Genomic DNA, 26442 nt, shown 5'->3' on the forward strand with positions numbered 1-26442 from the left:
ATCCCAAATTAATGCAGTTTACAAGCTATCACAGCTGTGCTGTTTCCTTTAGTCTCCTCCGTAATTTCAAATGGGAGGATGATAAAAGTAACTAATTGGGAGTTGTCTGGCTCAGTAAATATTCGTATCCTACTGTGGGCCCAGGTTCTGCAGTTTCAGTCTCTTCATTCATGGAGGGTCTGTCCAAGGTGGTGGATCAAGGGCAGAGGGGAGAGGGTGTGTCAACAAGTAAATGAGTAAACGCTCAGTAAATAATAGTGTTTATTTCAGCAGTAAATCAAACATTGTAAACACTAATGGGAAAAAAGGTGGAAGGAGGGCACAAAGATTAATTGGAAATTTAAAAATGAAGCTTCTTTGAGTAACCTGGAGAGAAAAAAGGAGAAAGATCCGGGAAGGAGGTCACTGACATCCCCTTTCCAAGTCCTACTACACACCTCCGCTGTACCTCTTTTACTTATTGGACAATATCCTACTAAGTCATTGTAAAAAAAAAAAGACCATTGAAAACAGAAATCTGGGTTAATATCCCAATATTGATATCAATATACCTACTAAATAAAATTGTGTAGAAATCCCATCTTTATCATCATCTGAACTTTATAGTCATAGAGAGAAGGCATTTTTCTTTTTGCAAAAGACTCTTCCCAGAGCTCCCTTCATGTCTCTGTTTCTCAGGCTGTAGATGAAGGGGTTCAGCATGGGGGCCACCACAGTGTACATCATAGACATGACAGTCTCCTTAACAGTGGAATTATGAGCTGATGGGCATAAATAGAGACCAATAATTGTCCCATAGAAGAGAGACACCACAGTGAGGTGGGAGCCACAGGTGGAGAAGGCTTTGCAGATGCCCTTGGCAGAAGGGACCTTGAGGATGGAGGACACAATTCGTGCATAAGACATGATGATGAGTAGGAATGGGATGATGATAATGAGCCCTCCGACGAAAAATATCACCAGCTCATTCACTCGAGTGTCAGAGCAGGACAGCTTCAGCAGAGCAGACAAATCACAGAAAAAGTGGGGGATCACATTGTCTTCACAAAAATGCAGCCTGGCCATGAGCAGGGTGTGCAACATGGCATGGAACGTGGTCAGCATCCAGGGCAGCAAAACCAGGAAGAGACAGAGCCTGGGGCTCATGATGGTGGTGTAGTGCAGGGGGAAGCAGATGGCCACGTAGCGGTCATAGGCCATGGCCACAAGGAGGAAGTCCCCCAGGTCTGCAAAGAACAGGAAGAAGTACATTTGTGTCAGGCAGCCAGCATAGGGGATGGACAGGTCTTGGCTCTGCATGTTCTGCAGCAACTTGGGCATTGTGACAGAGGAGAAGCAGAGGTCAGAGAAAGACAGGTTACTGAGAAACAAATACATGGGTGTGTGGAGGTGGGGGTCCAGGCAAATGAGGACGAGGATGAGAAGGTTCCCCAGGATGGTGGTAACATACATGGCCAGGAACAGGGCGTAGAACAGGTTCTGATGCTCTGACTTGATGGGCAGTCCCAGAAGGAGGAACTCTAAGATAGTAGTTTGATTCCTTCCTGTCATGCTCTGTCTTCAGTATCTTTAGGAAGAAGTAATAGTGTCCTTGAAAACCTGAATTTCACAATGAACTTATTTCTATGATAAACTGGCTCTTAAATGCTTTGTAAAATTATTTTATATTTTTCTCATCACAATAATTACAATATTTACAGGACCCCAATTCTCTATAATCAGAATCTCTATCATTGGATATGACTTATTCATTTCTCTTTAACACAAAACAACATTCCAACTTTCCTAAAACATTTTTATCCCTTAGCTTCTGAGACACATAATACATTGGTTTTTCCCATACTTGCCTGGTCAGACATCCTCAATACTCTACTGGCTTCTGTTTTGTTTCTATCTTCAACTTGATTGATGTTCCAGGGTTTTTTCCTAAACACTGTTCTCTTATAATTTTATATACCATCAGAAAAGGGCTTCCCAGGTGGTGCTAGTGGTAAGGAACCTGCCTGCCAATGCAGAGACAGTGGAGCCTGGAGGGTTACAGTCCATGGGGTTGCAGATTTGGACGAGATTGAAGCGACTTAGCACACATGCACCAAGAAAAACTCATCTACTTCAATGGCTTGATTACCATTTAAACTTCAGTTGTAGAAGTCTCTCTAAACCATAAAATAATATACTCAATTGCTTGAATATTCTCTCTGCTTGGATGTATTACAGGATAATACAGGATGTATTATATCTCCCTGCCTGTAATACAGATTCCAAAAGAAACACGATATCCCTTTGTGCCTCTCGTGATTCCCTCCTCCTCAGGTCTTCCACATCCCAGAAAAAGACTTCCAGGTTATCCAGATTAAAACATGAAAGTCTTCTTTCATTTCCTCCTTTCTGTTATCAATACCCAACATCTGTCAACAAGATCTAGAAATTCTTTCTCCTTCCTTCACTCCTTATCCACACTTCACCACCTTAGATCAGTTTGACATCACATCTTATTTACACTATTGGAACCTCCTTTAAAAAATGTTATTGTGCTAGTTTCAGGTGTGCAGCAAAGTGAATCACTTACGTGTGTGTCTGTTTCCAACTCTTCGCAACCCCATGGACTGCGGCCTGGCAGACTCCTCTGACCATGGTATTTTCCAAGCAAGAATACTGGAGTGGGTTGCCATTTCCTACTCCTGGGGATCTTCCCGACTCATGCATCAAACCCACATATCTTGCGTCCCCTGCACTGGCAGGCAGAATCAGTTACATCTATACATACATCCACTCTTTTTTTTATTCTTTTCCCAGATAGGCCATTACAGAGTCTTGAGTATAGTTCCCTGGGCTTTACAGTAGGTTCTTATTAGTTATCTATTTTATATATAGTAGGATATATATCACCTTAATCATTGGAACAACCTTAATCTTAATGTCAATCTTAATCTTTGGAACAACCTCTTAATTCATCTCCCTGCTTCCATACTTGAAATCCATCAGTATCCTTTATCATAGTAGACATTTGAAGATGAAGAACGGGTAACCATTCTCCATAAAGTCTTTGTGGATTCCCATTGCTTTTAACATAAAGGCAAATTCCTTAAAGGCAAATTCCCTTCAAAAAGTGACTCATGACCCGACCCTTGCCTAACTCCGAAACTCCATCTGGCCCCACAACTGTACTCACGTTTCATTCTCCAGCAAAGCTGGACTTAAACACAACACTCTGCTCCAGCACTTTGTACTCACTGTTCCTCTTCCCTAGAGTTCTCTCCCTTCTGCTCCCTCTTTTCCCATGAGTTCCCGGATTTGTCCTTCACATACATTTCATGTCATTTGCCCTGCAAACCCTCCCTAGCTCCCCCAGACCAGAGGAGAATGCACTGCTATGTTTCCAAGCATCCTTCTTGTCCCCACGGCACTCCAGGACAATGGGATCATTTCTCTATAGCTGCCTTCTTCACCGGATTATAAACTCCACGTAGGAAAAGGTCATGTCATGTCACAGCTGCCCCAGAGGCAGCACCCGGCCCAGTGCCTGTATACAGGTGGAGTTTCATAAATATCCATTGGTTCTGCTTCAGGTTGCGCTGTGCTTTCCTCCAAATTTAAGCCAGCAAAACGCCTTTTTTTTTTTTTTTTTAACTTTACTATATTGTATTGGTTTTGCCATATATCAACATGAATCCACCACAGGTAAAATCACTACTCTTACTAACTCCTCCCAGGACAGAAACTCACCACCTTCAACCATTTAGCACTAAATTTGACCCTGTATACAAAATGTATGGAGTAATGTTGTCCCCATGGTATTTATTCTTGTACCTCAGACACACTGTATGAATGCTCAGTCTCTTGTTCGTGTCCAACTCTTTTTGATCCCATGGACTGTAACTCGTCAGACTCCTCTGCCCGTGGGATTTCCCAGGCAAGAATACTGGAGTGGGTTGCCATTTCCTTCTCCAAGGGAATCTTCCCAACCCAGGGATCGAACCCATATCTCCTGCATCCCCCGCACTGGCAGGCAGATTCTTTGCCACTAAGCTACCTGAGAAGCCCTTTCAAACACACTACTATTACACTGATACAGATGATATAGATAAAAGAGACATATGCATGTATATGGATAGATATAGATAAAATTCGCTACTGAATTTTTTTCTCTGGAGAAACCTAACACTCCATAGTGCACCTCAAAGTGGACAAAAAAGCAGAGGAGGAGCATCATTACTTGTGGGAAGCTCTTTCATTAAAGACATAACTGAATCCAACAGCTGGGATTTCACCCCTTGATGCTGGCTGATCCAGCTACGTCAGCAGGTTTTCACCTGGATATTACATAGAGGCAAAACACTGGGAAGAGACACCTGGATTCTCAGAGTTTTGTTTCCCTGGCAAAAGAGCAGGACCCCATTTGTGTGACTAGGGATCACATCTGTATTAAGAGTGTGACTAGCGATCCCAAACCAGGACTTGGGGATGTTGTCACTGAAGGTGCCATGAGCCTCTCACCTTCTTCACCAGTTAAGTCAGTAGTTTTCAGCCAGAACTGCACTTAAGGATCTAGGGCAATGCTTCTTAAATTTAATATCCCTGAAAAATCTCCTAGGAGTGCTTGTAAAACACTGATTTCGATACAGTAGGCTTGCTTCTGCATTCTAATCAGCACCCAGGTAATGCCCCTCCTCAGTCCATGGGCTTCACAATGAGTAGCAATTCTATATGACACTGTTAAAAATAAAGATCACTGGACCCCTGAGATAAATATAATCACAGTCTTTGAGAGGAACCCCATACACAGTTCTTAAAGCTCCAAGGTAATTCTAAAATAAAACAAGGGTTCAGAAGTATGGCACTAATACTTACCTCAAGAGTTGTTAGTACACTGAAATTACACAATGTTCTGGGAATAAATGACCCGGTAAGGAATACATAAAAATATTGTCATTAATAAAAATAGATTACAACATGTGAACCTTAATAAAAACTTCTCAAATGTAGTGAAGTTTTGGGAAGCAGAGGGGTGGAAAAGGAAAGCATTACCATACTTGAAAAACTCTCCTGGAGAACACCACACAACCTGAAAAATCAAGGCTCTCAGGGCAGAAAAACCCTAACAGACCTGCTTATTTACTCTCTGCCCAGCTTACCCAGTGTGAGAGGACTGTGACCCGAGATCCTGCTCCCCTTTATTCACTAAGGCATGTGAGATAACAGCCTGTAAAGTCATCTCTGGCATCTGGAAAATCCTATCCACCTCTCCCATTCTGCTCATCCTTGGGCCAAACGGGCCCTGGATCCCAGAGGAGTCTGGGTCCTGGAGGAGCTCATTAAAGACAAAGTAATTACTCAAGGCCTCTCTAGGACACCACTTCCCATGGTGGCTCAGATGGTAAAAATCGGCTTGCAATGCAGGAGACCCAGGTTCGATCCCTGGGTCAGGAAGATCCCCTGGAGAAGGGAATGGCAACACACTCCAGTATTCTTGCCTGGAGAATCCCATGGACAGAGGAACCTCGTGGGCTACAGTCCATGGGGTGACAAAGAATCATGCACGACTGAGCGATTAACACTTTCACTTTCTCTAGGACAAATGCTCTCAGGGTCCTGGAGCAATGACTGATTACAATCACTGATCACACCTGACTACTCTTTGGGGGAAGGTGAGGATGGAGAGAAGCTCATACATGAAAGCTTAATCACTGACTGTTTAGGGAATGGACATGGGACACTTGTGGTTGGAGCCTACATTTCCAGAGGTAAAAGAGGATGGTTTGTGAAGTCATAAAACAAGCAGGAACCATCTAGTAGTACCCTAAAAATTCTGAGGAGTGTAACAGGCAGTTTTCTGTGAGCAACAAGAAAGCCTCAGTGGTTTGAGTAAAGTGCCAAGAAAGACATTGGTTTCTTGGGTTTTCTGTTTTTGTTTTCTGACCATTCTGGGCTGCATGTGAGATCTTAGTTCCCTGACCAGGGATCAGTCCAGCACTCCCTGAAGTGAAAACTCAGTGTCTGACCACTGGACTGCCAGGGAAGTCCCAAGACACATATTTTGGAAAGATTCTCAAGGTGGAAGAATCTCTCAGTAAAACACCATTTCCCATAAATGACCTGTAGCTAACTAGGAGTAGTTACCTACATGACACAACCATATGCAGATATATAGGAAGTACTAGAGTAAGAGACAAGAGAAACACTCCCTGATCATATTCAATTCTTCCTCAAATCAAGATAGAAAAGGAAACCCAGTGTGAATCCCACTGAAGTACTTCTGCCTTCTTACCTCTGTGGGAACACATACTGGCACCTGCCACCTCCATCGTCTCTAATACTCCCCAGATGTGTCAGAATACCTCCTAGTTTCCAGCTCTTCCTGCTGCTGCAGTTATCTATGGCCACAAAGCCATAATTAACTTTTTTGTGGCTGTGCTGGGTCTTCGTCGCTGTGTGTGGGCTTTTCTGTAGTTGCCGGGAACAGGAGTTACCCTCCAGCTCTGGGGTGTGGGCTTCTCGTTTGGTGGCCTCTCTCGTTGCAGAGCACAGGCTCTTTGTGCACAGGCCTAAGTAGTTGTGGCTCACGGGCTTAGTTGCCCTAAGGCATGACAGAGGAGCCTGGTGAGCTAAAGTCCACGGGGTCAAAAAAGAGTAAACACGACTTAATGACTAAACAACAACAAAGATGAACTGAACTATCAAAGGAGATAGAAAGTTCACCTGAGGTTCAGGGTAGGTCTAGAAGACACTGGAAAAGCAGAGAATTAGATATAGTTTCATGTGGGTGGCCCCACTGCCTAAGAGTAATTGGGGCAGCGGCTTTATTAGCACCTGAGGCTTTAAAAATAATTAATTTTCGAAACCTTCTTGTACTGACTTCTCATGAAGTGAGTGGAATATTAAATTCTAAGGTTAATATTTGGATGACAGACAGTAGGCTTTTTAAGTATCAGTCATCGTTGTTAGAAGGACCAGTAACTAAGCTTAAAGTTTGTGGAAATGTAAATCCTGCCACTTTCCTTCCTGAGAAGGAAAATGAAACACCTGATCACGATTGTTCTCAATTCCTAACTTTAAACCATGCAGCTCGGGAGGATCTAAAGGATACCCCATTAGACAATCCTGACATGGAAATGTTAGGTAGGTAGAATAGGGAAAAGGAGTCCAAAATGGTGGTGGCTAAAAGACAAGGAAGGTCAAAGGGAGGTCCAAGGACCAGAGTGAAGACTTCGGGCAGAACAAACAGCACTCCTGGCTAAGCCCAATTTGCGTAGGGCAGGCCCAGGTGGAGGAAAAAACATATAAAAGGAGGAGCCAAAGCGCTTTCTCTCGGACTCTCTCTCCCGCGTGCGTGCGCTCTTTTCTCTCTCTCTCTCTTTCTCCCATTCTCCTGCTATCTTATAAATAAAAATGGAGCTGTAACACTGATTTGCCTAAGAGCTGTAGCACGGTTTGTCCAAGACCCAAGAGCTGTGACGTGCCGAGGGCTTTAATGTCCGTCGCTCCAAGTCTTTGTTGTGACGAGACAAAGAACCGAGGAACATACACTCGCGTAACAGAAATATTTACAGATGGCAGTTCTTTTGTTCGGGATGGAAAGCGTAAAGCAGGTTACGCTGTAGTGACTGCTGAACAGGATTTGGAAGCAAAATCTCTCCCCCAGGGAACCAGTGCTCAGTTAGCGGAGCTTGTGGCCCTGACCCGAGCTCTAGAGTTAAGCAAAGGGCAGCGGATGGGCCTGATAATCTATGTGAGTCTACTTCTGCTGACTCCAAATATCCTGAGTCTGCTGTTGGATCCTCAAGACAATGTCTTCCTGTCCTGGGCTCATTCCTATGCTGCATTCCACAATTGGTCTAACTGCTGGGTCTGCAGAGCGCTCCCCTCTTCATCAGTGGAAGGCTTCCCGGTGGTGGACAGCCCCACTTCAAGGAAAAGACTTTCTCCAAGTCTGTGAATACCTTGGACAACAATCACATGCGATGCCTCTTCTTCATCTGATGACATTTACCAACCCTAAAATGGACTGGTGCAACACTTTGTACTTTAACTATGGACATAATGTGACTTTTAATTTCGATTTTAACTTGGTTTAATGACTATGTTGCCTGCATCTGTAATTGTATAACTGGATTTGTTCCTAGCCGCATGAAAGCTTTTAAGTTACAAATGATTGCTCAAATTCCTGCTACTGTTGCAACTTCCTCCAGCTACTATTTGGGGCCCCTGGATCAGATATCCTCAATATGAGGATTAGGAGAATACGTTGCCTCACCAATTTAGGGACAACCCCCCTTGTCAGCTCGGAGGCAGTTATGGAACGAGAACGATGCCCCTTTTCCCTAGGCAACATAATTCTCCTAAAAGAAAAGGGGGGAATGAGAGAGTCAGTTCCTAGGCAGGTTGATAAGGAGTCTAGGGGTTCCCAAGGAGAGAGGGGTCTGGAATTCTCAAGAAGGAAGAAAGGACAAACTTTTTTTCTTTCCCCACATTCCTTAGGATTATATAACAATAATGTATCTCGCCTAAGGACAGTCTCTGGATTAAACCTTCTGTTATTTTAAAATGTAAATTATGGAGTAGGTCTGATGAGGTCCTCCAGACATTCTTTGGATTCACTGGAGAGTATATAACTTCATTGTTAACACTAGCAAGCGGGTACTCTTTCTGCCCCCTTCTGATGCCTACGTCAGAAGCTTTCTCTATCTCCTTTATACTTTAATAAAACTTTATTACACACACACAAAAAAAAAATCAGAGGAGAGAAGGTTAACAAACAGAATAATGCAAACCCTTGCTCAAGAAGAGATAAGTAAATATCTATATTCAACAATTAAAAGTCCAGGTTACAGGAGGTAAGCAGGGGAGAATTTTGAATTTTAAATAGTGTTGACCTCGAGGACACAGTATTATATGATGCATATTTTTTGTTACTTTTTCAAAAAACATGATAAGTTAATTGTTTAAAAAAGGGACACAGACACTGAAGAAAAGGCTCTCCTCTCCACCTTTATGTGGCAGACCTGGGTTCGAAGTGGCCTTCCTGGGAGCATGGCATGGCCCGGATGGCGGCCTCACACATCCAAACGGGCCAGGTTTAGGAAGGGACCACTGGCCCAGGAATTTGCTGCCACAGCCGCACACAGTGGGCAAGGAGGCAGCACATCCCAAATTAATGCAGTTTACAAAGCTATCACAGCTGTGCTGTTTCCTTTAGTCTCCTCCGTATTTTCAAATGGGAGGATGATAAAAGTAACTGCATTGGGAATTGTCTGGTTCACTAAATATTCGTATCCTACTGTGGGCCCAGGTTCTGCAGTTTCAGTCTCTTCATTCATGGAGGGTCTGTCCAAGGTGGTGGATCAAGGGCAGAGGGGAGAGGGTGTGTCAACAAGTAAATGAGTAAACGCTCAGTAAGCAATAGTGTTTATTTCAGCAGTAAATCAAACATTGTAAACACTAATGGAAAAAAAGGTGGAAGGAGGGCACAAAGATTAATTGGAAATTTAAAAATGAAGCTTCTTTGAGTAACCTGGAGAGAAAAATGAGAAAGATCCAGCTAGGAGGTCACTGACATCCCTTTTCCAAGTCCTACTACATACCTCCACTGTATCTCTTTTACTTATTGGACAATATCCTACTAAGTCATTGTAAAAAAAAAAAAAAGACCATTGAAAACAGAAATCTGGGTTAATATCCCAATATTGATATCAATATACCTACTAAATAAAATTCTGTAGAAATCCCATCTTTATCATCATCTGAATTTTATAGTCATAGAGAGAAGGCATTTTTCTTTTTGCAAAAGACTCTTCTCAGAGCTCCCTTCATGTCTCTGTTCCTCAGGCTGTAGATGAAGGGGTTCAGCATGGGGGCCACCACAGTGTACATCATAGACATGACAGTCTCCTTAACAGTGGAATTATGAGCTGATGGGCATAAATAGAGACCTATAATTGTCCCATAGAAGAGAGACACCACGGTGAGGTGGGAGCCACAGGTGGAGAAGGCTTTGCAGATGCCCTTGGCAGAAGGGACCTTGAGGATGGAGGACACGATTCGTGCATAAGACATGATGATGAGTAGGAATGGGATGATGATAATGAGCCCTCCGACGAAAAATATCACCAGCTCATTCACTCGAGTGTCAGAGCAGGACAGCTTCAGCAGAGCAGATGAATCACAGAAAAAGTGGGGGATCACATTGTCTTCACAAAAATGCAGCCTGGCCATGAGCAGGGTGTGCAACATGGCATGGAACGTGGTCAGTATCCAGGGCAGCAAAACCAGGAAGAGACAGAGCCTGGGGCTCATGATGGTGGTGTAGTGCAGGGGGAAGCAGATGGCCACGTAGCGGTCATAGGCCATGGCCACAAGGAGGAAGTCCTCCAAGTCTGCAAAGAACAGGAAGAAGTACATTTGTGTCAGGCAGCCAGCATAGGGGATGGACAGGTCTTGGCTCTGCATGTTCTGCAGCAACTTGGGCATTGTGACAGAGGAGAAGCAGAGGTCAGAGAAAGACAGGTTACTGAGAAACAAATACATGGGTGTGTGGAGGTGGGGATCCAGGCAAATGAGGACGAGGATGAGAAGGTTCCCCAGGACGGTGGTAACATACATGGCCAGGAACAGGGTGTAGAACAGGTTCTGATGCTCTGACTTGATGGGCAGTCCCAGCAGAAGGAACTCTGAGATAGTAGTTTGATTCCTTCCTGTCATGTTCTGTCTCCAGTGTCTTTAGGAAGAAGTTAATAGTGTCCTTGAAAGCCTGAATTTCAGAGTGCACTTATTTCTATGATAAACTGGCTCTTAGATGCTTTGCAAAATTCTCATCACAATAATTACAATATTTACAGGACCCCAATTCTCTATAATCAGAATCTCTATCATTGGAAATGACTTATTTTCTTCATTTCTCTTTAACACAAAACAATATTCCAACTTTCCTAAAACATTTTTATCCCTCAGCTTCTGAGACACATAATACATTGGTTTTTCCCATACTTGCCTGGTCAGACATCCTCAATACTCTACTGGCTTCTGTTTTGTCTCTATATTCAACTTGATTGATGTTCCAGGGTTTTTTCCTAAAACCTGTTCTCTTATAATTTTATATACCATCAGAAAAGGGCTTCCCAGGTGGTGCTAGTGGTAAGGAACCTGCCTGCCAATGCAGAGACAGTGGAGCCTGGAGGGTTACAGTCCATGGGGTTGCAGATTTGGACAAGATTGAAGCGACTTAGCACACATGCACCAAGAAAAACTCATCTACTTCAATGGCTTGATTACCATTTAAACTTCAGTTGTAGAAGTCTTTCTAACTCATAGAAGAAGATACTCAATTGCTTGAATATTCTCTCTCCTTGGATGTATTACAGGCATCTTCAGTTAAACAGATTCCAAAAGAAACACACGATATCCCTTTGTGCCTCTCCCAATTCCCTCCTCCTCAGGTCTTCCACATCCCAGAAAAAGACTTTCGGGTTATCCAGATTAAAACATGAAAGGCTTCTTTCATTTCCTCCTTTCTGTTATCAATACCCAACATCTGTCAACAAGATCTAGAAATTCTTTCTCCTTCATTCACTCCTTATCCACACTCTCACCACCTTAGATCAGTTTGACATCACATCTTATTTACACTATTGGAACCACCTTAAAAAATGCTATTGGAATATAGTTGATTTACAATGTTGTGCTAGTTTCAGGTGTGCAGCAAAGTGAATCACTTACGTGTGTGTGTGTGTGTTTCCAACTCTTCGCAACCCCATGGACAGTCTGCAGCCTGGCAGACTCTTTTGACCATGGAAATTTCCAAGCAAGAATACTGGAGTGGGTTGCCATTTCCTACTCCTGGGGATCTTGCCCAACTCAGGGATCAAACCCACATATCTTGCGTCCCCTGCACTGGCAGGCAGAATCAGTTATATCTATACATACATCCACTCTTTTTTTTATTCTTTTCCCAGATAGGCCATTACAGAGTATTGAGTATAGTTCCCTGGGCTTTACAGTAGGTTCTTATTAGTTATCTATTTTATATATAGTAGGGTATATATGTCAATCTTAATCTTTGGAACAACCTCTTAATTCATCTCCCTGCTTCCATACTTGAAATCCATCAGTATCCTTCATCATAGTAGGCATTTGAAGATGAAGAACAGGTAACCATTCTCCATAAAGTCTTTGTGGATTCTCATTGCTCTTAACATAAAGGCAAATTCCTTAAAGGCAAATTCCCTTCAAAAGGTGACTCATGACCTGACCCTTGCCTAACTCCGAAACTCCATCTGGCCCCACAACTGTGCTCACATTTCACTCTCCAGCAAAGCTGGACTAAACACAACACTCTGCTCCAGCACTTTGCACTCACTGTTCCTCTTCCCTAGAGTTCTCTCCCTTCTGCTCCATCTTTTCCCATGGCTTCCCGTATTCGTCCTTCACATATGTTTCATGTCATTTGCCCTGCAAAGCCTCCCTATCTCCCCCAGCCCAGAGGAGAATGCTCTGTTATGTTTCCAAGCATCCTTCTTGTCCCCACAGCACTCCATGACAATGGGATCATTTCTCTATAGCTGCCTTCTTCACCGGATTATAAACTCCACGTAGGGAAGGATCACATCTGCCTTTACAGCTGCCACAGAGGCAGCACCCGGCCCAGTGCCTGGATACAGGAGGTGTTTCATAAATATCCACTGGTCGTGCTTCAGGTTGAGATGTGCATTCCTCCAACTTTAAAGCCAGCAAAACTCCTTTTAAGTTAGAATCACTACTCTTACTAACTCCTCCCAGGACAGAAACTCACTACCCTCAACCATTTAGCACTAAATTTGACCCTGTATTACAAAATGTATGGAGTAATGTTGTCCCCATACTATTTGTTCTCATATGTTCTCAAACACAGTGAGCCCTCAGTCCCTCAGTTGTATCCAATTCTTTGTGATCCCATGGACTGTAGCCCACAAGGCTCCTCTGTCCATGGGATTTCCCAGGCAAGAATACTGGAGTGGGTTGCCATTTCCTTCTCCAGGGGAATGTTTCCGACCCGGGGATTGAACCCGTATTTCCTGCATCTCTTGCACTGGCAGGCAAATTCTTTACCACTGAGCTACCTAAGAAGCCCTTTCAAACACACTACTATTACACTAATACAGATGATATAGGTAATAGAGATATATGCATATATATGGAGAGTATTACACTAATACAGATGATATAGGTAATAGAGATATATGCATATATATGGAGAGATATAGATAAAATTCTCTCTTGGATCTGTTTCTCTGGAGAAGCCTAACACTTCTCAGTGCACCTCAAGGTAGAAAAAATGGCACCCATTAGATGTGGGAAGCTCCTTCATTAAAGACATAACTGAATCCAACAGCTGGCTTCACCCCTTGATGCTGGCTGATCCAGCCACGTCAATAGGTTTTATACGTGGATATTACAATAAGACATAACACTGGGAAGAAACACTTGGTTTCTCAGAATTTTGTTTCCCTGGCAAATGAGCAGGACTCCATTTGTGTGACTGGGGATTACATTTGTATTAAGAGTGTGACTAGCGATCACAAACCAGAGACAGGACTTGGGGATGTTGTCTCTGATCGTGCCATGAGCCTCTCACCTTCTTCAGTCAGTAGTTCTCAGCCAGAACTGCACTTAAATAAATCTAGGGCAATGCTTCTAAAATTTAATATCCCTGAAGTATCTCCTGGGAGTGCTAGTAAAACACTGATTTTGATATAATAGGCCTGCTTCTGCATTTTAATCAGCTCCCAGGTAGTAGTCCATGGGCTTCACAGTGAGTAGGAAGAATACCTGATGCTTTTAAAAGCAAAAATCACTGGACCCCCTCAGATAAATATAATCACAATCTTTGAGAGGAAGTTCATACAGAGTTTTTTTTAAAGCTCCAAGGTGATTCTAAAATAAAACAAGGGTTCAGAAGTGTGGCATGAATGCATACTTAAAAGTTGTTAGTACACTGAAACTACACAATGCTGTAGGAATAAATGATATGGTAAGTAACACATAAGAATGCTATCATTAATTAAAAAATAGATTAAATGAGTGAACATTAGTAAAAAAATTCTCCAATGTAGTGAAATTTGGGGAAGTAGAGAGGTGGAAAAGAAAGCATCACCATACTTGAAAAACTCTCCTACTGAACACAATTCAACCTGGGAAATCAAGACCCTCAGGTTGGAAGGACCCTAAATGACCAGCTCATTCACCTTCTGCCCAACTTACCCAGTGTGTGAGGGTGACTCCAGGATCCTGACCTGAGATCCTACTCTAGTTTATTCACTAAAGCATGTGAGATATCAGCCTCTGTAGTCATCACCTGTGTCTGAAACCGCCCTTCTCACATCTCCCATTCAGTACATCCTTGGGCCTAAGGGGCCCTGGATCCCAGAGGAGTCTGGATCCTGGAGGAACTCATTAAAGTCAAAGTAATTACCCAAGGCCTCTCTAGGACACCACCTCCCATGGTGGCTCAGATGGTAAAGAATCTGCCTGCAATGCAGGAGACGCAGGTTTAATCCCTGGAGAAGGGAATGGCAATGCACTCCGGTATTCTTGCCTGGAAAAATCCCATGGACAGAGGAACCTGGTGGGCTATCATCCATGGGGTCACAAAGAGTCAGACATGACTTCGCAACTAACACTATCACTTTCTCTAGGACAAATACTCTCAGGGTCATGGATCAGCAACTGATTACAATCACTGATCACACCTGACTACTCTTTGGGGGAAGGTGAAGATGGAGAGAAGCTCATACATGAAAGCTTAATCACTGCCTGTTTAGGGAATGGACATGGGACACTTGTGGTTGGAGCCTACACTTTGGGAGGTAAAAGAGGATGGTTTGTGAAGTCATAAAACAAGCAGGAACCCTACTGTGAGTATCCTAAAATATCTGAGGAGATGGTTTTCTGTGGGCAACAAGAAGCCATCGGTGGTTAGGGCAAAGTGTCAAAAAAGACATATTTTGGAAAGATTCTCAAGGTGGCAGAATCTCTCAATATAACACCATTTTCCAAGAATCACCTGCAGCTAACAATAAGTAGATATCTCTGATATAGATATATATCTATATATATCTACATCTATATGCAGATAAATAGAAAGTACTAGAATAAGAAGAAAGATAAACTCTCCCTGGCCATGTTCAATTCTTTCTCAAGCCAAGACATAAAAGAAAATCCAGTTTGAATCCTGTTGAGGTACTTCTGCCTTCTTGCCTCTGTGAGAAAACATGATTGGCACCTGCAACCACCATCATCTCTGCACGTGTGTACATGGTCAGTCGCTCAGTCATGTCTGACACTTTGTGACGCCATGGACCATAGTCTGCCAGCCTGCTCTGTCTAAGGAATCTTCCAGGCAAGAATGCTGGAGTGAGTTGCCATTTCCTACTCTAGGGGATCTTTCTGACCCAGGGATTGAACCCACATCTCCTACATTGGCAGGTGTTTTTTTTTAATCATTGCACCACCTGTCTAGCCCACCATCATCTCTAATACTCCCCAAATGTGTCAGAATATCTCCTAGTTTCCAGCTTTTCCTTATGCACCAGTTAACTATGGCCACAAAGCCATAACACCTTCTTTCACTACCCATTCCGTGTTCTCCTCGGCTACCATCTCAGCTGTATGGAGTTCTCACATAATGCAAATCTTCATTCCTAGTGAATCAGCATCTTCAATGGTCTTGCCTTATCGACTTGTTATAGTTTTATTGATATTTATTTTTAAATAGAAAATACTAAGAGGCACTCAGAGAATTCCCTAGAATTGCAAACATGGTCCTCTCTGACCCAGTTGTGTGGAGAAACCCAGTTTTCCCTTTCTAATCTATATCACCAACCCAGGCTCATGTAATGTTCATCTTTGCATATGGGTTCACATAAGTGACTTCCCTGGTGGGCAGATGGTAAAGCATCTGCCTACAATGCAGGAGACCAGGTTTGATCCCCGGGTCAGGAAGAGCCCCTGGAAAAGGAAATAGCAACCCACTCCAGTACTCTTGCCTGGAAAATCCCATCGATGGAGGAGCCTGATAGACTGCAGTCCATGGGGTCGCAAAGAGTCGGACACGACTGAGCAACTTCACTTTTTTTCTTTCGCATAAGGACAACAAAATGTTCAGGTGATTTGCTCAACTTCCAATTTAATGAAACCACTGTTACATCCCTTGGTTGAAGCACTCCTCCCCTGAGACCTACATGAGACACTTCTTGTGCATTTTCAATTCTCACAGCTTCATCTCCTGTTCCAGCCATGGCTTAGTAACCAGCTCTGCACTGGCTTCAGCAAGCTTTAGTACTGAAACCTGATGGCACCTCACCTCCATTCTGTTCCACATGGTTCAAGCTTCCTGCTCTGGGATTTCTCTGGCTCCATGAAACATAGTGTCATGGGAAACCATCTCAGTATTCATACTAATATTTAAGCAAATGATCCATCAAGAGTGAATTGTTTTTGTTAACATGAGGTGTGGATTGAAGTTTGTTTTTTTCACATGGAAATCCAAGTTCTCCGGCATCATTGGTCGACAAGACTATTTCCTACTAAATTGTCTTTGCACATTTGTCAGTGATCAATGGATGGTACATGATTGAATCTAGTTTTTGGATTCTATAAGGTATTCTATACTCTCTATATTGATCCATATTTCTCCAATGCCACCATTTTTAATCTTTTAGCTATAGTAAATTTACTTTTTTAGTTTCTTTGACTTTACATGTGTATTTTGTAATCTTATTGTTCATTTATACTACCAAAAAATCCTCTGGAATTTAACTGAAATGTGTTGAATCTCTAGATCAGTTTCAGAAGAACATCTTAACAATGTCAAGTCTTTCATCCCATGAACATGTTGTACCTATCAATTTCTTTAGTTCTCAATGAGTTCTTAATCAGAGTTTTGTGATTTCAAGATATAGACCTTGTATATATTGTGTATGATTTATATCCAAGCATTTACAGTTCTGGTGCTATTATATTAATAAGATGGTACTTTAAAAATACAATAAGGAAGGACAGTCTCTTCAATAAATGGCACTGGGGAACTGGAAATGCAAAAGAATTTAACTCAAATGTGTCAATGCTTGAACTAAGACCTAAAACTAAAAATACTCCTAGAAGAAACATAGGCAGTAAAGTTTTTACATAGGTCTTGGTGACTATTCTTTGAATATGACACCAAAGACATAAGCAACAAGAACAGAAATAAATGGGAACTACATCAAACTAAAAAACTTCTGCATAGAAAAAAAAAAAAAACACCAACAAAATGCAAAGGCAACACACCTAATGGGAGCAAATATTTTCAAGTCATATACCTGATAAAGGGTTAATATCCAAAATATATTTTTATAAAACTCATATAACTCAAAGCAAAAAAAAAAAATCTCATTAAAAATGTTCAGAGGATAGGGACAGTTTTGCAAAGAAGACATACAGATGGCCAACAGGCACATGAAAAGATGTTCCACATTGCTAATTATTAGTGATAAGCAAGTCAAACTGCAATGAGATATCACCTCACACCTATCAGATTGGGCTGTCATCAAAAAGAACACAAATTAAAATGTTGGAGAAGATGTGGAGAAAGGGAACCCTTTTACACTGTTGGTGGAATGTAAATTGGTGCAGCCACTGTGGAAAACAGTATGAAGGTTCATTAAAAAATAAAAATAGAACTTCCATACAATCAAGCAATTCCACTCCTGGATATATATCCGGGAAAAAAAAATACTAATTCAAAAAATACATGCACCCCAGGTTCATAGCAGCACTGTTTACAATAGCCATGATGTGGAAGAAACACAAATGTCCATCAACAGATAAATGGATAAAGAAGCTATGACATGTATATGCAATGGAACATTATTCAGCATTAAAAAGAACAAAATTCTGCCATTTGCAACAATGTGGATGGACCTAAAGCATATTATGCCTATTGAAATAAGTCAGACAAAGACCAATACTCTATAATGTCACTTACATGTGACATTCAATACATAAACAAAACAGAAACAGACTCACAGATATAGACAAGAAACTAGTGGGATATTGATCTGCACTTTTCATATAATGTTCATCTGGTGTAACTATCAGGGCCACTGTGACAATTCTCCAAAAAAAAAAAAAAACTAGCACATGATCCAGCAATCCCAATTCTGGGTGTACACCCAAAGGAAATGACATGAGGAATATGAAGAGATACCCACTCTTCATCATTCACGTCAACAATATTCACAATAGCCAAGATATGGAAACAATTCAAATGTCTATTAACCAATAAATGGATACAGAGAATGTGGTATATGCATATAATGGAATATCACTCAGTCTTTAAAAAAAGAAATATTCGAATTGGCTGACTGTGTGGATGAACCTACAGGGCATGGCACTAAGTGAAATAACCCACGAACAGAAGGACAAACACTGACTGATTCCATGTTAGATATGAGTTATCAATGTAGTTATATTCATAGAAGAGAGGACAGAATGGTGGTTGTCAGGAGCTGGAATGAGCAGAAGATGGAAAGCTGATTTTTTATGGGCATGAAATTTCTGTTATATAAAATGAGTAAGCAGTAAAATATAAGATAGTACCCGCAGTTAACAATATGGTGCTGTACACGCTAAAACACATGCAGAGGAGAGAAGTCATGCTCAAAAAAAGTGGTATTTATTTTATCAGTAAATTAAACACTGGAAGCAGTTTAAAAAAGGCAGGGGGAATGACACAATGATTAACTGGAAGTTTAAAAATAATTCTTAGGGTCACCTGAAGAGAAAAAAAGAGGAAGACTTGTAGGTCACAGACATCCCCTTTCCGAGCCCCACTACAAACCTCCACTTTATCTCTTTTACTTATTGGACAATATCTTATTATGAAATTGTAACAAAAAGATTATGGGAAAAAGTGTCAGGGTTAATATCCCAACATTAATATCAACACATCTACTGGATAAAATTATGTAGAAATTTACCATCATAAATTTTACCAAGTTTACCATCATAGAAAGAAATGAAATTTCTTTTTACAAAAGACTCTTCCCAGAGCTCCCTTCATGTCTCTGTTCCTCAGGCTGTAGATGAAGGGGTTCAGCATGGGGGTCACCACAGTGTACATCATAGCCATCACAGTCTCCTTAACAGTGGAATTATTAGCTGATGGACATAAGTAGAGACCAATAATTGTCCCATAAAACAGGGACACCACAGTGAGGTGGGAGCCACAGGTGGAGAAGGCTTTGCAGATGCCCTTGACAGAAGGGACCTTAAGGATAGAGAAAATAATTCGTGCATAAGACATGATGATGACTAGGAATGGCAGGACAATAATGAGTCCTCCAACGACAAATATCACCAGCTCATTAACTCGAGTGTCAGAGCAGGACAGCTTCAGCAGAGCAGACATGTCACAGAAAAAGTGGGTGATCACGTTGTCTTCACAAAAACACAGTCTGGCCATGAGCAAGGTGTATAACATGGCAGGGACCATGGTCAGCACCCAGGACAGCACCACCAGGAAGGAACACAGCCTGGGGCTCATGATGGTGGTGTAGTGCAGGGGGAAGCAGATGGCCACGTAGCGGTCATAGGCCATGGCCACAAGGAGGAAGTCCTCCAGGTCTGCAAAGAACAGGAAGAAGTACATTTGTGTCAGGCAGCTAGCATAAGAGATGGACGGGTCTTGGCTCTGCATGTCCTGTAGCAACTTGGGCATTGTGACAGAGGAGAAGCAGAGGTCAGAGAAAGACAGGTTACTGAGAAACAAATACATGGGTGTGTGGAGGTGGGGGTCCAGGCAAATGAGGACAATGATGAGAAGGTTCCCCAGGATGGTGGTAACGTACATGGCCAGGAACAGGACAAAGAACAGGTTTTGATGTTCTGACTCAATGGGAAGTCCCAGTAGAAGGAACTCTGAGACAACATTTTGATTCCTTCCTGTCATGCTCTGTCTCCAGTACCTTTAGGAAGAAATAACAATGCCCATGAAAACTTGAATTTCAAAATGAACATATTTCTATGATATATGGGTCGCTAGATGCTGAAGAATTGATGCTTTTGAACTGTGGTGTTGGAGAAGACTCTTGAGAGTCCCTTGGACTGCAAGGAGATCCAACCAGTCCATTCTAAAGGAGATCAGTCCTGGGTGTTCTTTGGAAGGAATGATGCTAAAGCTGAAACTCCAGTACTTTGGCCACCTCATGCAAGGAGTTGACTCATTGGAAAAGACTCTGATGCTGGGAGGGATTGAGGGCAGGAGGAGAAGAGGACGACAGAGGATGAGATGGCTGGATGGCATCACCGACTCGATGGACCTGAGTTTGAGTGAATTCTGGGATATGGTAATGGACAGGGAGGCCTGGCGTGCTGAGATTCATGGGGTCGCAAAGAGTCAGACATGACTGAGCAACTGAACTGAACGGAACTGAACTGAGATGCTTTTGCAAAAATACTTTATATCATTCTCATCACAATAATTACAATCTTTACAGGACTCCAAATCTCTATAATCAGAATCTCCATGATTGGGAATGATTTATTGTCTTCACATTGCTTTAAAATATAGCAATATTCCAGATTTTTTAAAGCACACTCTTATTCTCTAGGTCCTGAGACACACGATGTATAGGTTTTTCTTCTTACCCTCCACTAACTGTAATTGGCTTCTGTTTTGTCAATGTCTTCAAGATGATTGATGCTCCAGGGCTTTTCCTTTTTACCTTTTCATTTGGAAAAGATAAACTACCTGTAATTCTATATATACCATGAAGGAAAACTTATCTACTCCAACGGCTTTGATGATTATTTGAGCTTTAGTTGCAAATGTCTCTTTGACCTATGAAAGAAGATACTGAGTTGCCTAACTGCTGTCTTCCCTTGGACATTACACCCTAATTTTCAGCAAAGAAACTCATGATATCTCCTTAAGTCACTCAGTCCAACTCTTTGCAGCCCCATGGACTGCAATCTACTAGGCTCCTTCATCCATAGGATTTTCTAGGTAAGAGAACTGGAGTGGGCTGCCATTTCCTTCTCCAGAGGATCTTCCCAACCCAGGGATCGAACCCAGTTCTCCTGCACTGCAGACAGATACTTTACCATCTGAGCCACCAGGGAAGCCCTTGCCCATCCTCCAATGTCTCCTTGCCACTTCCTCAATTCCCTTCTCCTTTGGCTTCTCATATTTCAGTAAAAGGGAATCCAGGTACTCCACAACCTGAAAGTTTTCTTTCATTCCCTCCTTTGGTCATTATCAGCTTCCTGTGGGTATGTCCTATAGATCCCACCACTTGATTCTCCTACCCTTACAGATACTCCCATTAGCCACTCTCAATACCCTTGATCAGGCTGACATCATGTCCTTTCTCTACCATTGGAACAGCCTCTTAACTCGTCTCCCTGCTTCCAAGATTGAACCCTTCTCCTTTGGTATCCTTTGATTACACTGTTTATAGCTTTCTTCCCTACAGAATGGTAGGCTACCCATAGGAAAGGCCATGTCTGCCGTCACGACTGCAGCAGTGCTTGCAGCTGGCAGAGTGTCTGGACGTGGTTGATGTATCAACACTCGTTGGTTGTACTTCCAGCTGAAACATGCATTCTTCCAACTTGAAAGACCGCAAACTCTTTCTAAATTAGGAGTTTGCTGTCTGCTCCTACTAAATCCTCCCAGAACCAAAAGTACTAGACTCAACTCCTAGTGCTAGCACTTTGGCACTGAATTTGACACTGTATTACCGAATTTATGGATGTAATTTGTCCTCTTGGAAAATGTCTCCACACCAGATACACTATTTTTGTCCACCATTACAGAGGATATAAACAGAGATATTTATCTATATAGATAAAATAAATATAGATGTACTCTCCAACTGGTTCATTTTCTTTCAAGAATCCTGATTAATCCATCTCAGCATGCCAAAAGCTGGCAAAAAAAAAAAAAAAAGGCAAAGGAGAAACATCATTAGATGTGGGAAGCTCCTTCATGAAAGACGTAACCGAATTCAACATCTGGGATTTCACTCCTTGATGCAGGTTGATCCAGCCACGTCAACAGGTTTTACATGTGGATATAGGTACCAGCATCACAGTGGGATGTTGTCACTGATGATGCCATGAGCCTCTTACTTTCTTCACTCATTAAGTCAGTAGTTCTCAGACTGGACTTCATTTAAGGCAACATAGTTCAGTGATTCTAAAATTTGATAACCCATTAAAATCCCCTGGGAGTTCTGGTAAACCCTGATTTTGATATAGTAACTCTGTGCCTGCATTTTTTTGGTAAGTACTAGTAACTTTACTATGGCCTAATGCTTCTGCAATTTAATCAGCACCCAGCTAATGCCCATGCCCATGCCACAGTCCATGGACTACACAGTGAGTAGCAAGGATACCTGATACAGTTTAAAATAAAGATTACTGAAGCCCTCAGATAAATTTAACCGCAATTTTTTACTGGAATATAATTGCTACAGTCCATGGCATTGTGAGGAGTCAGATATGACTTGGAGACTGAACCACAATATTATTGCTTCACAATATTGTGTCAGTTTCTGCTGTGAAGCATCCATACAAAATTTTCTAAAGCTCCAAAGTGATTCTAATATAAAATAGGGGTTCAGAACTATGATATTAATGCCTAGAATGAGCTGTCAGTATGCTGAAATTAGTCAATATCATGGGAACAAATAATACAGTGAGTAATACACAAGAATGCTGTCATTAATGAAAGCAGATTATAACTGGTGGAATATCAATAAACATTTCTCAAATGTAGTGAAATTTTAGGAGTGAGAGAGGTGGGAAAGAGGAGCATTACCATACCTGAAAAGCTCTCCTGCAGAAGATCACACAACCTGGGAATCCAAGACCTCAGGTGGGAAGGTTTCTAAGGGACCAGCTCACTCACCCTCTGCCTAACTTGCCCAGTGTGTGAGGCTGACTCAGGACCCTGACCTGTGATCCTGCTCCCCTTTATTCACTAACGCATGTAAAATATCACCCTCTGTAGTCATCACCTGTGTCTGAAAACTCCCTTCTCCATCTCCCATTCTGCACATCCTCAGGCCTCAGGGACCCTGGATCCCAGAGGAGTCTGAATCCTGGAGGGATTTATTAAAGACAAAACAATTACACAAGACCTCTTTAGGACCAAAGCTCTCAGGGTCCAGGAGCAGTGACTGATTACAATCACTGATCACACCTGACTATACTTGGAGGGAAATGGAGGATGCAGAACTCATGCAGGAAAGCCTAACCACTGCCTGTTTAGGGAATGGACAGCAGACCTTTGTGGTTGGAGCCACAGGTGGAAAGTAAAAGAGGATGGTTGGTGAAGCCGTACTAGGAATATCCTAAAAATCCGCGGAGTGTAACAGGATGTTTTCTGTGGGCAACAAGAAGCCTTCAGTGGTTTGAGTAAAGTGTCAAGAAAGATACACATTTTGTTTTGGTTTTGGGGCCATGTTGGGCAGCATGTGGGATCTTAGTCCCTTGACTAGTGATCAAACCCATGCCCTGTGATGTGGAAGCAGAGAGTCTTAACCACATGAACACCCGGGAAGTCCCCAAGACACATATTTTGGAAAGATTCTCAGGGTGGCAAAATCTCTCAGTAAAACACCATTTCCCATAAACCACCTGACGCTAACAAGGGGTAGATCTCTATGACACAACTATATGCAGATATATAGAAAGTACTAGAATAAGAGACAAGAGAAACTCTCCTTGATCATATTCCATTCTTCCTCAAACCAAGATGAAAAAGAAAACCCAGTTTGAATCGCACTGAAGTACTTCAGCCTTCTTACCTCTGTGGGAAAACATTACTGACACCTGCCACTTCCATTGTCTCTAGTACTCCCCAAATGTGTAGAATACCTCCTAGTCTCCAGCTCTTCCTGCTGCTGCAGTTATCTATGGCCACAAAGCCATAATTAGCTATTTTTTGGCTGTGCTCTGTCTTCGTTGCTCTGTGTCGCCTTTTCTATAGTTGCGGTGAACGGGGGCTACTCTGTAGTGGCGGTGCGGTCTCTTCTCGTTGCGGTGGTCTCTCTTGTTGCAGAGCACAGGCCCTTGGCACACAAGCTTAAGTAACCGTGGCACATGGTCATGACAGAGGTGCATGGAGAGCTAAAGTCCATGGGGTCCCAGAAGAGTCAGACATAACTTAGCAACTAAACAACAACAGAGACGAACTAAACTATTGCAGCAAAGGAGATAGAAAGCACTTGAGGTTCAGGGCAGGTCAAGAAGGCATTGGAGACATGAAAATAAATCAGAGGAGACAAGGTTAATGACAGAATAATGGAACCCTTTCCTCATGAAGAGATAAGTAAATATCTATATTCAGCAATGAAAAGTCTAGTTTATCAGAGGTAAGCAGGGGAGTGAGAATTTTGAATTTTAAAGTATTGACCTCAAGGACAGGGTATTATTTAAAGCATGGTTTTGGTTATTTTTTACAAAAAAAAAAAAAGATAAATTGTTTAAAAAAGGGACACAGGAAGAAACGGCTCTCCTCTCCACCTCTTTATGTGGCAGACCTGGGTTCTAAGTGGCCTTTCTAGGAGTACGGCATGGCCTGGATGGTGGCCTCACAAATCTGGAAGGCCAGCTTTAGGAAGGGACCACTGGCCCAAGAATTTGCTGCCATAGCAGCACACAGTCAGCCAAGGAGGCAGCGCATCCCAAATTAATGTGATTTCACAAGCTATCACACCTGTGCTGTTTCTTTTAGTCTCCTCCATATTTTCAGGGCTTCCCTGGTGGCTCCGATGGTAAAGAATCCCCCTGCAATGCAGGAGACACAAGAGATCCAGGTTCGATCCCTGGGTCGAAAAGACCTCCTAGAGGAAGAAATGGCAACCCAGTCCAGTATTCTTGCTGGAGAATTCCACGGGCAGAGGAGCCTGGTGGCTACAGTCCATGGGGTCGCAAAGAGTTGGACACGACTGAGCAACTAGCACTTTCTTCACTTCCATATTTCCAAATGGGACCTCAGGGGTTGTCTGGCTCAGTAAATATTAGTAGGCTGCTGTGGGCCCGTGTTCTGTGGTTTCAGTCTCTTCATTCATGGAATGTCTGTCCAAGGTGGTGGGGACAAGGGCAGAAGGAGAGGGTGTCTCCACAGTAAATGAGTAAACGTTCAGTAAACAGTAGAGTTTATTTTATCAGTAAATAAAACATTGGAAACAGTAAAGAAAAAAATGGGGGGGGGATAGAAAAATTCATTGGAAGTTTAAAAATAATGCTTCTTAGAGTAACCTGGAGAGAAAATTGAGCAAGATTCTGCTAGTAGGTCACTGACATCCCCTTTCCAACTCCTACTACATACCTCTGCCATATCTCTGTTACTTATTGGATAATATGTTATTATGGAATTTTAACAAAAACATCATTGAAAAAAGAAGTCTGGTTTAATATCCCCATATTAATACCAATATACCAACCACATAAAATTATGCAAAAATCCAAACTTGACCATCACAGAGAAAAGGGAGCTTTTTTTCTCCAAAAGACTCTTCCTAGAGCTCCTTTCATGTCTCTGTTCCTCAGGCTGTAGATGAAGGGGTTCAGCATGGGGGTCACCACAGTGTACATCGTAGCCATCACAGTCTCCTTAACAGAATTATTAGCTGACGGGCATAAGTAGAGACCAATAACTGTCCCATAAAACAGGGACACCACAGTAAGGTGGGAGCCACAGGTGGAGAAGGCCTTGCGGATACCCCTCGCAGAAGGGATCTTGAGGGTGGAGGACACGATTTGAGCGTAGGATGTGATGATGAGTAGAAAGGGGATCACAAGAATGAGCCCTCCCATGATAAATATCACCAGCTCATTCACTCGAGTGTCAGAGCAGGACAGCTTCAGCAGAGCAGACATGTCACAAAAAAAGTGGGCAATAAGATTGTCATCACAAAAGTGCAGCCTGGCCATGAGCAGGGTGTGCAACATGGCATGGAACGTGGTCAGCACCCAGGGCAGCACCACCAGGAAGAGACAGAGCCTGGGGCTCATGATGGTGGTGTAGCGCAGGGGGAAGCAGATGGCCACGTAGCGGTCATAGGCCATGGCCACAAGGAGGAAGCTCTCCAAGTCTCCAAAGAACAAAAGGAAGTACATTTGTGTCAGGCAGCCAGCATAAGAGATGGACGGGTCTTGGCTATGCATATTCTGCAGCAATTTGGGCATTGTGACAGAGGAGAAGCAGAGGTCAGAGAAAGACAGGTTACTGAGAAACAAATACATGGGTGTGTGGAGGTGGGGCTCCAGGCAAATGAGGACGATGATGAGAAGGTTCCCCAGGACAGTGGTAACATACATGGCCAGGAACAGGACATAGAACAGGTTTTGATGCTCTGACTTGATGGGCAGTCCCAGCAGGAGGAACTCTGAGACAATAGTTTGATTCCTTCCTGTCAT

At 42.6% G+C, this 26442-nt stretch overlaps 4 protein-coding genes across 4 annotated transcripts; all 4 read right to left on the minus strand.

Annotated features, from left to right (window-relative positions):
- Positions 1-606: 606 nt before the first annotated feature.
- Positions 607-1551, minus strand: OR1E2B (olfactory receptor family 1 subfamily E member 2B). Its single transcript, NM_001206664.1, has one exon. It carries the CDS (start codon positions 1549-1551, stop codon positions 607-609), a length of 945 nt encoding a protein of 314 aa, NP_001193593.1.
- Positions 1552-9753: 8202 nt separating this feature from the next.
- Positions 9754-10698, minus strand: OR1E2 (olfactory receptor family 1 subfamily E member 2). Its single transcript, NM_001389969.1, has one exon. It carries the CDS (start codon positions 10696-10698, stop codon positions 9754-9756), a length of 945 nt encoding a protein of 314 aa, NP_001376898.1.
- Positions 10699-19015: 8317 nt separating this feature from the next.
- On the minus strand, positions 19016-19960 carry OR1E38 (olfactory receptor family 1 subfamily E member 38). The gene has a single exon (NM_001389881.1). The coding sequence runs from the start codon at positions 19958-19960 to the stop codon at positions 19016-19018; it is 945 nt and encodes a 314-aa protein (NP_001376810.1).
- A 5540-nt stretch (positions 19961-25500) lies between these two features.
- Positions 25501-26442, minus strand: OR1E1I (olfactory receptor family 1 subfamily E member 1I). Its single transcript, NM_001390259.1, has one exon. It carries the CDS (start codon positions 26440-26442, stop codon positions 25501-25503), a length of 942 nt encoding a protein of 313 aa, NP_001377188.1.

This window comes from Bos taurus, chromosome 19 (assembly GCF_002263795.3).
Source record: "Bos taurus isolate L1 Dominette 01449 registration number 42190680 breed Hereford chromosome 19, ARS-UCD2.0, whole genome shotgun sequence".
Classification (NCBI taxonomy): Eukaryota; Metazoa; Chordata; class Mammalia; order Artiodactyla; family Bovidae; genus Bos; species Bos taurus.

Excerpts from the sequence above, each read along its gene's own strand:
- OR1E38 (NM_001389881.1), bottom strand. The coding sequence starts at position 19,960 with ATGACAGGAAGGAATCAAAATGTTGTCTCAGAGTTCCTTCTACTGGGA.
- OR1E2 (NM_001389969.1), bottom strand. The coding sequence starts at position 10,698 with ATGACAGGAAGGAATCAAACTACTATCTCAGAGTTCCTTCTGCTGGGA.
- OR1E1I (NM_001390259.1), bottom strand. The coding sequence starts at position 26,442 with ATGACAGGAAGGAATCAAACTATTGTCTCAGAGTTCCTCCTGCTGGGA.
- OR1E2B (NM_001206664.1), bottom strand. The coding sequence starts at position 1,551 with ATGACAGGAAGGAATCAAACTACTATCTTAGAGTTCCTCCTTCTGGGA.